The 13,451-nt window shown below is 38.7% G+C and overlaps 1 protein-coding gene across 2 annotated transcripts; it reads left to right on the plus strand.

Moving 5' to 3' along the window:
- The first annotated feature begins 501 nt into the window (after positions 1-501).
- LOC103958519 (putative E3 ubiquitin-protein ligase RF298) lies at positions 502-4,856 on the plus strand. Of its 2 annotated transcripts, none has more exons than XM_048584429.1 (3): positions 502-672; positions 1,253-3,525; positions 3,975-4,856. In XM_048584429.1, exons 2-3 carry the CDS (start codon positions 1,258-1,260, stop codon positions 4,563-4,565), a joined length of 2,859 nt encoding a protein of 952 aa, XP_048440386.1. In that variant the 5' UTR covers positions 502-672; positions 1,253-1,257; the 3' UTR covers positions 4,566-4,856. The 2 variants fall into 2 exon arrangements, with proteins under 2 accessions (XP_048440386.1, XP_018505719.2); XM_018650203.2 differs by having other exon boundaries at positions 514-672; positions 4,023-4,856.
- Positions 4,857-13,451: the final 8,595 nt, after the last annotated feature.

The raw sequence follows: 13,451 nt of genomic DNA on the forward strand, positions 1-13,451 counted from the left end.
ATTTTTTGTGCTTTTGCTGAAGGATTTGACTTTTTTTTTTTTCTTTTTTCACAATGGAGGGTACAAATATTGAACTTAACTTAATTTTAAAAACATTAATTTAAATATTTATTACCGTAAATATATCATTATATAAGAGAAAAAAATCATTAGCAAAAACGAAAACGAAATTATTATTTTTTATTACTTTAATCTATATGTAAAGAAAGAGACTTTTAATACAAAAAAAATGAGATCAAATTTTCAAATATAAATATTCAAAAATGATCTACGTCATTTAAAGTGTTACATATGTAAAATAATAATACGTCAACATTAGGAACGGGCCAAGATTATGAAAATAATTCATCTACATGGGCTTGGTGGCTAATTTTCCTTAAATATGGTTATTGGTAAATTGAAATTCAGCAATCCTTGGTTTTTTTTTTTTTTTTTTAGGTCGTTAAAAACATTGATTAATTGGTCTGCTTATGACAAAAATAAAAAAATAAAAAAAATTACCCCCAGAATGAAACTTTTGAGAGAGACAGACGTTCAATTCTCTCATATTTCCCTTTAAGCTAATAATTAAGAGGGAAAAAAAAAAAGCCAACTATAAATTCTCTTTGTGATTTTCTGATGTTCTGAGACTGGTTCGTACCTTTGATTGATCGAACAATTAGCTCAAATCGGGTGCGTCTCGACCGTATCTATCTTCTGATTAATCACCTCAAATTCTTGTATTTTGTATTAAAGATCTTTATTTTTCATGAACACCCCCACATACCAGATTTTGCAATTGAGTTTTCTTTTTTGATCTAATCTTCCTGATTTTGTGTTTGAAATTTGTATTGAGTTTCACATTGGTAGGTCATAATCGTCATCTGAATCCAACTCGGTATCTTGCAAACGGATTGATTATTCAGTTTTTGCTTCTGGGTAGTCTTTTTTTTTTTTTTCCTCTCTCATAATCTGATTGATGTGTTCTTGTTGATTTTGGTTCTGGAATGTTAAAAATCGTTAATTTTAATACTGGGATTTAACCTTTAGTAATCTGGGTTTAATTGGGTTGTTTAGATTGACCAGTTGATGATGTTGCGAGCTGGAATTTTGATTGATTGCAGCTATGAATGTTGGTTTCAGTAGTTTGTTGTTTGATAGATTTTTGGTAGAATTGGTGAATTTGGTGTTTTGGTATTGCATTCGGAACTGTTAGATAGGACTCGATGCATATACAGATGAGAATGTATTAAAATTAGATTGTTTTGTGCAGCTGAAATGGCATCAATGGTAGCCAAGGGCAGTAATGGTTGTACCACCCAAGTCTCTTCCTCGATAACTGTTCAAGAAAAGGGAAGTAGAAATAAGAGGAAGTTCCGGACTGATCCGCCTTTAGGTTACCCTAGTAAGATTATTCCTTTATCTCAGACTGAATCCACAAGTTATGAGTTTTCAGCTGAAAAATTCGAAATCACGCAGAGTCATGGACAAATTGGTGTCTGTGACCTGTGCAGTGTTAATCAAGACCATTCTGATGGGTTGAAACTCGACCTTGGATTGTCTAATGCTGTTGTTCCATCCGAGGTTGGCCCAAGCCGGCCCAGAGAGGAACTAGAGGCAGATGAGTTTCAGGATGCTGATTGGAGTGACCTCACAGAAACCCAACTTGAAGAGCTTGTTCTAAGTAATTTGGACATGATTTTCAAGAGTGCAATAAAAAAGATTGTTGCTTGTGGTTATGCAGAAGAAGTTGCTACAAAGGCTGTTTTGCGGTCTGGTCTTTGTTATGGGTGTAAAGACACCATGTCTAATATAGTGGATAATACTTTAGCTTATCTTAGAAGTGGCCAAGAAATTGATCCTTCAAGAGAGCACTGTTTTGAAGATCTACAGCAGCTGGAGAAGTACATATTGGCAGAACTGGTTTGCGTTCTTCGGGAGGTTAGGCCTTTCTTCAGCACTGGTGATGCAATGTGGTGCTTGTTGATTTGTGACATGAATGTCTCTCATGCTTGTGCAATGGATGGCGATCCCTTCAATAGTTTCATTGGTGATGGAGCTTCAAATGGAAGTCCCTCCATCCCGAATCAACCCCAGTCAGAAACAGAATCCAAAAGTTCGGAATTGAATAATCTGAATAATTCTACGACAGTTCCTTCAGTTCCTGGTTCTCATAGCTCACAGTCTGAGAAACCTACCATTGCAGGAGGGGTTCCCAGCATAGCTAAACCGAAAAATTCTGTTGTTCATAGTGGATCATTGTTTGAGAGAGAGGGCGCACATTCCACATCTGATAATGGGGATAAATCTTTTTGTGCATCTGGAACATCTCAATCTCCCGCAGTAGAGGAAAAGCTTTTAAGTAGTAGAAAGGTCCATTCTGTTACTACCAAGAGAGACTACATGCTTCGGCACAAGTCGCTTCATTTGGAGAAAAGCTATCGGACTTATGGATGTAAAGGGTCTTCAAGAGCTGGGAAGCTGAATGGTTTGGGTGGTTTAATCTTGGATAAGAAACTAAAATCTGTGCCAGACTCTACTGCTGTTAATTTAAAGAATGCTTCCATAAAAATAAGCAAGGCTATGGGAGTTGATGTGCCTCAAGACAGTGGAAACAACAATCTTTCTGCCAATGCAGGGCTTTCTTCCCCTAGACCATTTAACCTGGATGTTGACAACACTGCTTCTGTTTTGCCTAAGAACAGTGTCCCGTCCATATTCGGTACTTCAACGGCATTACCTGCTGTCGGTACTTCAACGGCATTACCTGCTGTTGGTACTTCAACACCATTACCTTCTGTCAGTACTTCAATGGCATTACCTGTAGTCAATACTGCAGCAGCATTACCTGCACTAAATACTCCGCCTGCATTATCAGTTGCTGATACTGAGCTTTCCCTTTCTCTGCCTACAAAAAGCATTTCAAATCCAGTTCCTATTAACTGTCACTCTGATGCAACTAATTCTGTTTTTTCTGGGATACCGTATGATAAGTCCTTGGGGCAGTGGGTTCCCCGAGACAAGAAAGATGAAATGATTTTAAAGTTGGTTCCGAGGGCACGGGACTTGCAAAGTCAGCTCCAAGAGTGGACAGAGTGGGCCAATCAGAAGGTTATGCAGGCTGCACGTAGATTGAGTAAGGACAAGGCTGAACTTAAGTCATTGAGGCAAGAGAAAGAAGAAGTTGAGCGGCTGAAGAAAGAGAAGCAAACGCTGGAGGAAAACACCATGAAGAAGCTTTCTGAGATGGAAAATTCTCTGTGCAAGGCTAGTAGCCAGGTTGAACGAGCAAATTCTTCTGTCCGGAGGCTTGAGGTGGAGAATGCTGCCTTGAGGCAGGAAATGGAGGCTGCTAAACTACGTGCTGCAGAGTCCGCTGCAAGCTGTCAGGAGGTATCAAAGAGGGAGAAGAAAACACTGATGAAGTTTCAGTCCTGGGAGAAGCAGAAAACCATGTTCAATGAAGAACTTGTGACTGAAAAGCGCAAGTTAAAACAGCTCCTACAGGAACTAGAACAAGCGAAAGATCTCCAGGAACAATTGGAGGTACTTAGTAAATACTTTATTTCCAAGTACTCCAAATTGGCAATTCATGCATGTAAGCTTTATTTGGATTTTTGGTATTTACACGTCTTATAAGTATAACATGCTTCTTTGGGATGACAGATTGTGCAGTCGTTTGGAATGCAAGTGGTACTTGTGCATGTTTTGTAATGAAGATGATTTAGTCTTGTCATTTGCTTGCTATATAGATTTGAGCTGTTGATTATTTATGTAATCAATTTGCTTTCTCCTTTTGGAGTTTATCATTCGCTTATATTAGCACACATATGTGCACGTGTGCAAACAGGCATTTTGTAACCCGGGATTGATGGACCGATGGTTTGAACTTTGAGAAAGAGCATGTAACGGTGTTGTACAGTTCATTTTGAAACAATCTCGAAAATGTTGTGTTGTTGGTTTTACAATAGTTTCATTCCTACTTTCTGCCGTAGGTTTTTAGTTCTGAGTTTCTTCTCACTAAAAGAGAGAGTATGTCGCAGGCTAGATGGCAACAGGAAGAGAAATCAAAGGAAGAACTAGTTGGGCAGGTCAGTTTGATAAGAAAAGAAAGGGAACAGATAGAGGCTTCAACAAAATCCGAGGAGGATGCGATTAAACTGAAAGCAGAAAACAATCTGCAGAAGTACAAAGACGATATTCAGCAACTCGAAAAGGAAATCTCTCAATTGAGACTCAAGAGTGATTCTTCAAAAATTGCTGCGTTGCGGAGGGGCATTGATGGAAGCTATTCCAGCGAAGTAACAGATATCGAAAATGGCCTGGATGACAAGGGGTCCAGGATCCCATACATCTCAGAAGCAGTAAAGGATATTCAAGACTACACTGAGACAGGAGGGGTGAAACGTGAACGGGAGTGTGTCATGTGCCTCTCGGAGGAGATGTCTGTGGTCTTCCTCCCGTGCGCCCATCAAGTGGTTTGCAGGACGTGCAATGAGCTCCACGAGAAACAGGGCATGAAGGATTGCCCGTCTTGTAGGAGCCCGATACAGTGGCGAATTTCTGTACGTTATGCTCGTTCTTAATAAAAGTCCGTAGAATCTGAGTGGAGTGTTCTGAATAAAGATTTGTGGGACTCATGTAAACAGAATAAATACGTTTGGATCACTCCGTCGAGGAGTTTTTGACAGTTGTAAGTTGCCTTGTATTCTGAGGTTTGATCCTCTGGGTGGTTTGATAAATTTTCACATCATTGTACTAGTTTGAAATTTATAGAGGGCTATGTGTTAGCTCTAAATTTTGTTCCCACATTGTGAATTTGTTCTAAATTATTCAAAAATATTGTATGAAACCCAAAATCAATGTTGGTTACTGTAGTTAAATGTACAAAAACTAGAAAGTCTCGTGAAAAATGATTTTCGCACTTTTTAATTTAAGTGATTTTTGTTGTAACCTATTTTATCTGACAAGGAAGGGGGTGGCGGCTTTGTAGGGTTGTGTAGAAGAATTTGTAGAGGATGTGTTATTCCCCTACGTAGTACCTTTATTTATAGTAATAAAAGAGAAAAAATCATTCTCCTTCAAGGAATACAAGTCTATATAAGAAAGAATAACTGGAATCAAATCTATTCTAGAATTTACACAATCACACTTAAACAAGAAGTTTATAACATTCCCTCTTGAGTGTGTAAATACTCAAGTAGATTCGGCATCATGTAGAGGGTAAGGAAGTCAACTCGTCGGCACTGATTATGGGAACACGTTATTCTCAATAAGGTAAAAACTTGCATAAGGAACTAAGTCTCACTAAAAAACCATATGGCTATGGTATAAACCTGAGTATGGAAAAAACCCATAGTCTAAGGAAAAATGCGTGAGAAATGCAAAGTCAAATGAAACGTCTACGAGGCGTCATCAAGGATATGATCAACCCAAGGCAGGTGCCTCGTTAAAACCTAGTTAGGTAGCAAAAACTCAGTGGGAAAAATGCTCCTAATCGTAGGGAAACAGAGTACATTAAGATCAAACAAGTATACTTCAGGATACTCTCCTTGAGTTTGACACAATTCCAAAGAGAACTAGCAATGTTACAACTCAGAAAGTTTATGCATACCAATTTCTTAAACAAGCTTCTGAAATGTCGCCTTCGGTAGTGATTTGGTGAAGAGGTCAGTCAGATTGTCTTGTGAACGGATTTGCGTGAATGCAATCTTCTGATGTTGTTGTTAATGTGAAAAGAAAAACTTCGGTGCAATGTGCTTGGTGTTGGCTCCTTTGATGTAACCCTTCTTGAGTTGTTCGATGCATGCTGCGTTGTCTTCATAGGTCATCGTTGAGACATCAACGACAAGGTAAAGATCGCAGGAGCTTCGAATATAGTCCACAACTGCCCTCACCCAAAAGCATTTCTAAGTTGCTTTATGTAAGGCGAGAATTTTAGCATGGTTAAACGAAGTGGCAACTAAGGTCTGTTTAGTTGACCTCCAAGAGATTGCGATGCCTCCAATGGTAAAAACATAACTCGTTTGAGAGCGTGCCTTGTGCAAATCAGATAAGTATCATGTGTCAGCATAACCAACAAGGCGAGAATCGACTCAAGATAAGGGGGTATAGCATCACTTGAGGATCCGTAAGGATATAATAAACCCAAATCCATAGTACCCTTAAGGTAATGGAAAATGTCTTTAAAACTAGTCTAGTATCTGCGTGTTGGTGCATTATTGTATCTTGCCAAAAGATTAACAGCGAAAAAGATGTCGGGTCTAGTGCATTAAGCTAAGTATAACAAAGCGCCTATCACACTTAGATAAGGAACTTCAGGCACCAAAATCTCTTCATCATCCTCCTTTGGACGAAAGGGATCCCGTTTTGCATCTCGCAACCAAACAACTATAGGAGTACTCGAAGGCTTTGCTTTATCCTCATTAAAGCGACGCAACACCTTTTGGGTGTAGTTCGTTTGATGCACTAAGATTCCATCCAAACGGTGCTCTATCTCAAGACCGAGACAGTTCGAGTGTTTCCTAGATTTTTCATCTCAAATTCTAACTTCAGGTGCACGACAGTTCTCACGAGCTCTTCAGGAGTTTTGATGAGGTTCATGTCATCGACATATACTGCAACATTCGCAAAACCGGAATGTGACTTCTTAATAAACATACAAGGGCATAGTTCGTTGTTCACATATCCTTTACTAGTTAAATACTCACTCAGATGGTTATACCACATTCTTCCGGATTGCTTCAAACCTTATAGTGAACACCTCAACCGAATTGAAAGCTTGTCTGGGGTTTGGAAATATTTGATCCAATCAATGTAAGTCCTTTAGGAACTTTCATATAAATTTTCATATCAAGATCCCCATCTAGATACGTAGTTGCTACGTCTATCACTTGCATACTTAGTTTTTCGGAAACTATCAAACTGATAAGGTAGTAAAACTAATCACATCCATAACGGGTGAATAAGTTTCGTCATAGTTAATCCTGGGGTGTTGTGAGAAGCCTTGCGCAACAAGACGACATTTGTAATGTACAATTTCGTTCTTCTCATTATACTTCTGAATGAAAACCCACTTATGGCTAACGGGCTTCACATGTGGAGGAGGATGAGCTACAGGTCCAAACACCTTACGTTTCGCAAGCGAATCGAGTTCGACTTGGATTGCTTGTTTCTAGTTTGACCAATCGGTTCTACGTTGACATTCATCAACGGAACGAGGTTCAACATCATCGCTCAACATGATCTCAGTAGCTACTGCATATGCTAATGCATCATCGACGATCATCTCACTTCTACACCACACATCATCTAAGCTTGTATAATACATTGAAATCTCATGATTCTCGGGAGGTGGATTCGTCTCTTCAAGGACACTTTCGTAATCTAGAATTTCCTCATAAGTTGGATAGAATGAGTAAGCGATAGTTGGATTCACTATAAGCTTTTCAAATGCTTATGCCATTGGTTTCCTCTTCCGGGGGTGTGAATTCTTTGAACCAAGTGGTCTGCAACGCTTTTGTGTAAGGGCAGATGATTGGGTAGCCGCTAATGTACGTGGATCACCAAAGTTCCTGGGCCTCCAGGATGGAAATTCGTCGTACATTTGGTACATCCATCTTTACAGGCACATTCGCAACTGGAATATGTGATCTTGTCACTCGCACTAGATCGGTGAAAGCATCTGGCATGCTCTAAGCTATGCTTTGGAGATCTAATATGCGCTGCACTTCAGTTTCAGACTGAGTGGTGTGGGGATCTAAATAAGAATAAGTGGGAGTCGTCCATGATAATTCGTGTCGTTCTTCAGGAATGTTAACATTCTTATCTCCCCCTAAGGACGGGAAGACTGTCTCATAGAAGTGACAATCCGCGAAATGAGCAGTAAACAGATCACCTGTCAAAGGTTGACAAATGATTGAAAGAGAATCATATCCAACATATATTCTCATCCTTCGTTGAGGCCCCATTTTTGTATGTAAGGATGGGGAAATCGGCACGTAGACCGCACAACCAAAAATGCACAGATGTGACATGTCAGGTTCGTATCCGGTAACCAACTGAAAGGGCGCTATATGGTTGGGTCGTAATAAGCCTCAGGCGGACCAACATGGCTGCGTGCAATATTGCATGGCCCTAAGCAGCGATCGGAAGCTTGGTATGTATGACCAACGATTGAGTAATCATTTGTAAGTGCTCAATGAATGCATCTGCCAGACTATTTTGGGTGTGAAGATAAGGTACTGGATGTTCAACTTCAACCCCAACTGACATGCAATAGTTATCAAAAGTTTTAGATATGAATTCTCTAACATTATCCAATCGAATAATCAGGGTGGTGAGCCCTGAGCTTGATAACCTGAGCTAACAGTTTAAAGAATGCAACGTTCCTTGTGGACAACAAGCACATATGTGACCAATGTGTGGAGGCGTCAACCAAAACCATAAAATATCTAAATGGTCCGCATAGAGGGTGAATCTGTCCATAAATGTCCCCCTGAATCCTTTGTATAAAAATAAGAAGATTCGAACGAATTTTGTCATAAGGAGGCTTAATAATAAGCTTTCCCATAAAACATGTTTGACATGCGATTCCTTGAATCGAACCTAAACTTCGGGTTAATGGATACCCGTGTGATGATTTGAGGATACGGCGCATCGCTGTTTGTCTAGGGTGTCTCAAACGATTATGCCAAAGTGTAATTTTGTGCACGGTCCCAAAGGTACGGCCGGCCACATAGTGGCTCTCTATGGGCCGTATAGTCATAGTATATAGATCATTCAGGATACACTCCATCTTCTCTAGAATACGTGTCTGGCCATATTCGTAGGTAGTTATGCACATAAATTCAACTCCATTTTCTACATAGGTTTTAGCATGATAATTATTATCTTTAATGTCCTTGAAACTTAACAATGTTCTTCCGAAACGCGGAGAATAAAGTGCCTCATCAATGGTCAAAATTGTACCATTGGATGACATTATACGTGTCTTACCATATCCTTCGATCAGGTTGGATGGGCCTGACAAGGTTATTAGAGGTGCATTCTTAGGTATGAAGTTAGTGAAATAGATGCATTCACGCAAAACGGTGTGCGTGGTTGCACTATTTGCCAGACAACTAACTTTCTCATTAGTCATACGTAGAATAAAATTTAATTTGAATCAGCCACAAGCATAAAAGTTCTTATAACAAATAACCATTCAAAATAATTTAAGTATTCAAGGATGGTAATTAGTTAAAAACTTAATATCAAAAAACAAATCACCAACGAATAATCCAAACATAAGGGAAAATTGTTCAAAATTAACCAAACAACACAAGGGGGTTCAGCCACTAGGTGGAATTCAGCCCCATTGTCTAAATTTCAACTAGAAAAATAGTTAATGTCTAAGATTCTAATCTTCCATAGGGGTGTTATTCTTCTGAAAGTCAGAAACCTCCATCTTGGTACTCTTTGGTTCGTCCACTTGCACAAAGTTTGATTCAAACTTCTTACAACAAGAATGATATTTAGCTACAACCTTCTAGGGAGCTTGGCAAACACGGGACCAATGGTCCTTTGAACCACAACGATAGCACAAGTCTGCATCCATGGTTTCAGGTGCTTTGCCCTTATTCTTGAAGTTTGGGGCCTTAGGAGCAAGGTTAGGGCACTTTCGGGCTTTGTTTCCTCCCTTAGATGGGCCTTGGCTCTATTGAGCTTGGCGGGGTGGCTTCTAGCCGCCTCTACCACGCCTCTTTTGACGTTTTGGGCGTTGGTTTGTGCTATAGTGTGCTTCAAGCACAATAGTCGCCCCAGTAGGTCGAGCTTATGATTCTTCATCAACAACTGATTCTGCTTTTCAACGAGAAGTAAAACAAAGATCAAATCCGAGAACTTAGTGAACTTCAGAGCTTTATATTGTTATTGCAGGACAACATTAGCAGCAAAGAAGGTCGAATAAGTCTTCTCTAGGAGATCCTCTTCGGTCAAAGTTTTGTTGCAAAACTTGAGAAGTGATCGAATTCGACAAACTTATATTCATTCACAGACTTAAAGTCTTGGAAGCGCAAGTGTTGCCAGTTATGTCTTGCTTCAGGCAAGAAGATGTCCTTTTGGTGATCAAAACGATCAGCCAAAATGACCCATAGTGCTCATGGATCCTTCTCAATAAGGCACTCAGTTTGCAATGCATCATGAATATGTCTTCATATAAAGATCATGGCAGTGGTTTTCTCAGCTTCGCCAACCGGGTTGTCCATCTCATCTTCAATGACGGGATGCAAATTTTTTGCAGTGAGGTGGAACTTCACATCTTGGACCCACTTGAGGTAGTTCCTTCCAGAGACCTCCAAGGCAGTAAAGTCGAGTTTGTTCAAATTTGGCATGTTCCTATCACAAAATAAAGGACAAGATGTGATTAGTATAATGGAGAAAGAAAATCAATCAATTCACATAGGAGTAGAACATTTAGGTTATAATAGACATTATGGGTTTAAATTCACATGAAAAAAGCTTCGGGTTTGCATGGGTGATGTTTTTAAGGAAAACTTTAGGTTTCAAACCAGACATGTTTATAGAAACTTCAAGTTTCGAAATAATTATGAACTTCAGGTTCATATGTTCCTGCAGACAAACTCAAATACACACACACACACACACACACACACAGAAATATGCAACAAGAAAATATGCAAATACAACTTCAGGTCTATAATTATAATTTAATTAATTATTTGGACTTTGGGCCAAATTTAAAGTATGGGTGAAAAATTATAAAACCCATTGGGCCTAAAAAAATAGGCAATTAAAACTCGGGGCCCAAAAACTTGGACCAAAGCCCACGGATGGGCTGAGTAAATTTGTACTGTGAGGTCCAGGCCCAAAGAAATTGGGCTAGGTTGGTTAAGGCATATCATGTAGGTGGACTGAACATCATAGAAAAATGGGCTGCAGGTGCAAGCCCAAGGGCAGAGGCCCAAACAGGCTCTGATATGATGATTCGCGGACACGGATGCACCAGTGCATAGGCTGGGATCCAGTGCGACATGGACACAGATACACCAACACCTGGCCTGGGATTTGGTACAACACGGAGCAAGAGGGGACTCCAAGATCGACTTAGACAGGTGCTATTCGCAGGCCAAGCTAATGGTTTGGGCCGTTGCAAGTGAGCCCAAAAGAAAGGGAAAAATTGCAAGCTGAGAAATCGAGGCCCAATTGGGCTTGGGATGAAACCAAAAACACCCCAATCATAGCTGGGTGCACTCGTCGAGGAAGAAGACTAGGGCCACCGCTTTAGGCGGCTGTGTTTTGGGATAAAAATTCTTGGGGCGAGTTCATGAGGCGACGAGGATCACGAATATGAACAGAGATAAAGTAATCTCAACGTTTCAACCAAAACCCAAAAAATTCAAATCGGAAAATTGAAAAATTCGACGTGATTCGAAGGAATCTTGGTCAATCTACGTCGGTGCACAAGCTTTAGGCCGTCGGGATGGTGACCTAAGGTCAAGGTTGGGCTGCAGGGCCACCTGTGATGGTGGAAACACCGCTAAAAGCGTCGGGTTTTCTGAGTTTCAAAACCAGGAGCCAATGGCTACGACTCTATGGTCTCGTAACTCAGTGACAAGTTGTAGGCCTGGGTTAACGGCTCGAGTCATGGGTTCAAAGAACCCTAGCAATTTTCGAGTATTTTTTTTTTTCAATTAATTCAATTCGTATTCAATATATAATTTAATGAATGAACATATATTTGATGCAATTCATGGCAATATCAAATTCACATAATTCAACAATTATGAATATAATGCATACACAATTTATGTATAATCTAAAATTTGAAAAACGTAAAGTTGGGTCATGTATTATGATGAATGTTCATGCTATCAAGGCTGCAAAAATATCGAGATGAAAATCATTGTTTTGAAAGAACCTGATTGAGTGATAATATTGGTGAACTGGTTTGATGCAAAAAGCTTCCATGTCTGATTTCTAAGCGCAACGGTAGGAGTGTGTTGATAACGTATTGTAACCTATTTTATCTGACAAGGGAAGATGATATGTTATTCCTCCTACGCAATGTCTTTATTTATAGTAATAAGAGAGAGAAGAAATCATTCTCCTCTTCCAAGGAATACAAGTCCATATACGAAAGAATAACTAAAATCAAATATAATCTAGGATTTACATAATCACAGTTAAACAAAAAGTGTATAACAATTTTTTTCACTTTTTGCACTTTTTTAACCTTGTGTGCTCTTATATTTTAATTGTATTTTTTTATTCTTCTCGTTTTAATAAAACGACACGAATACAAAACCTGATTAACACAAACACAACACTTAGCAGACCAACATCAGAACACAAAACCACATGACTTATTCTATATTTTGTAGAAAGAATGCCTTTTTTTCTTTGTAATTTTAATCATTAAAAAATTGCTTGTCAGGGGACTGCCATGAGGATAAGGAAAGAGAGAGCAGGATTCCATGGTGACGATTGTCCACCAGCGAGCCACCTGGCATGAGATCTTTGGATTCAGGTTTTCTTCGGGGGTGGAGAAAAAGAAATTTTTTATTATGATCGAAATATGAATGGTATACCATATGTTTTTGTATGAGTGGTAGAAAATTTTATTTTTTAAGTTATTAACTTTTTAACACACAAATCTCACAATTTGAATAGTGACACATGATGCATCATTCCGTGTTCCGACTACATTAAAAAATATCTCTTAAAAGAGAGATTTCATTTTTTTTAATATCAGGAATACATAATAACATTATATGTCATTATACAATTAATTTTTTTTCCTAACATCTTTATAATCACATATGATATTTCGTCTCTTGTTTCGAACTCCATCAGTAGAAGAAATGAAATGGTATAAAATCTCTTGCGGAGGAGGAAAAGGGCCCCATAATAATAAGAAATTTTTCAATGTGATCGGTACATGCGATGGTACATCACGTGTCATTATATAAATGATAGGATATGTATGTTAAAAACTTAATAACTTAAAAAATAAATTTTTTCAACACTTATATAAAACATGTGATATACCTCATGTGTTTCGATCACAATGAAATTTTTTTTTACAGTAATAATCTATTTTGGTCTGCAATTATATTGACAGCCTTGGGCTCGGGAGTTTGCCAAGTCATCGGGCGTCAACCATAATACCTGACTCCATCTCTTTTTTTTTTTTTTTTTCCTTAACAACTTGAAATGCTTAAAATACCCCTCATATCATCTCTTCCTTAAGATGTGGTCGTCGAAATGTGTGCCATATTTTCATTTTATCATTTAAGACAGCATCATTTCGATATTATTTGTTTTTTTAAATGTAAAAGATATTTTGGCACAAACAAACTAATTTCTTTTTAACAAAACGTGTGTATCACGTAAGATGATAGTATGTTTTAGCATTCAGATCAAACGATGACAAAAATAAAATCAGTCACATCAAAAAATGTATTTATAGA

Source organism: the organism of the source record quoted next, unplaced genomic scaffold, assembly GCF_019419815.1.
Source record: "Pyrus x bretschneideri cultivar Hongxiangsu unplaced genomic scaffold, Pyrus_bretschneideri_v1 Contig21, whole genome shotgun sequence".
In the NCBI taxonomy this organism is placed as follows: Eukaryota; Viridiplantae; Streptophyta; class Magnoliopsida; order Rosales; family Rosaceae; genus Pyrus; species Pyrus x bretschneideri.

What these genes read in the sequence shown, in the direction of transcription:
- LOC103958519 (XM_048584429.1), top strand. Translation starts at nt 1,258, where the DNA reads ATGGCATCAATGGTAGCCAAGGGCAGTAATGGTTGTACCACCCAAGTC. An exon ending in ATCTCCAGGAACAATTGGAG is followed by an intron (nt 3,526 to 3,974) that starts GTACTTAGTAAA and finishes TTTCTGCCGTAG; the next exon opens with GTTTTTAGTTCTGAGTTTCT.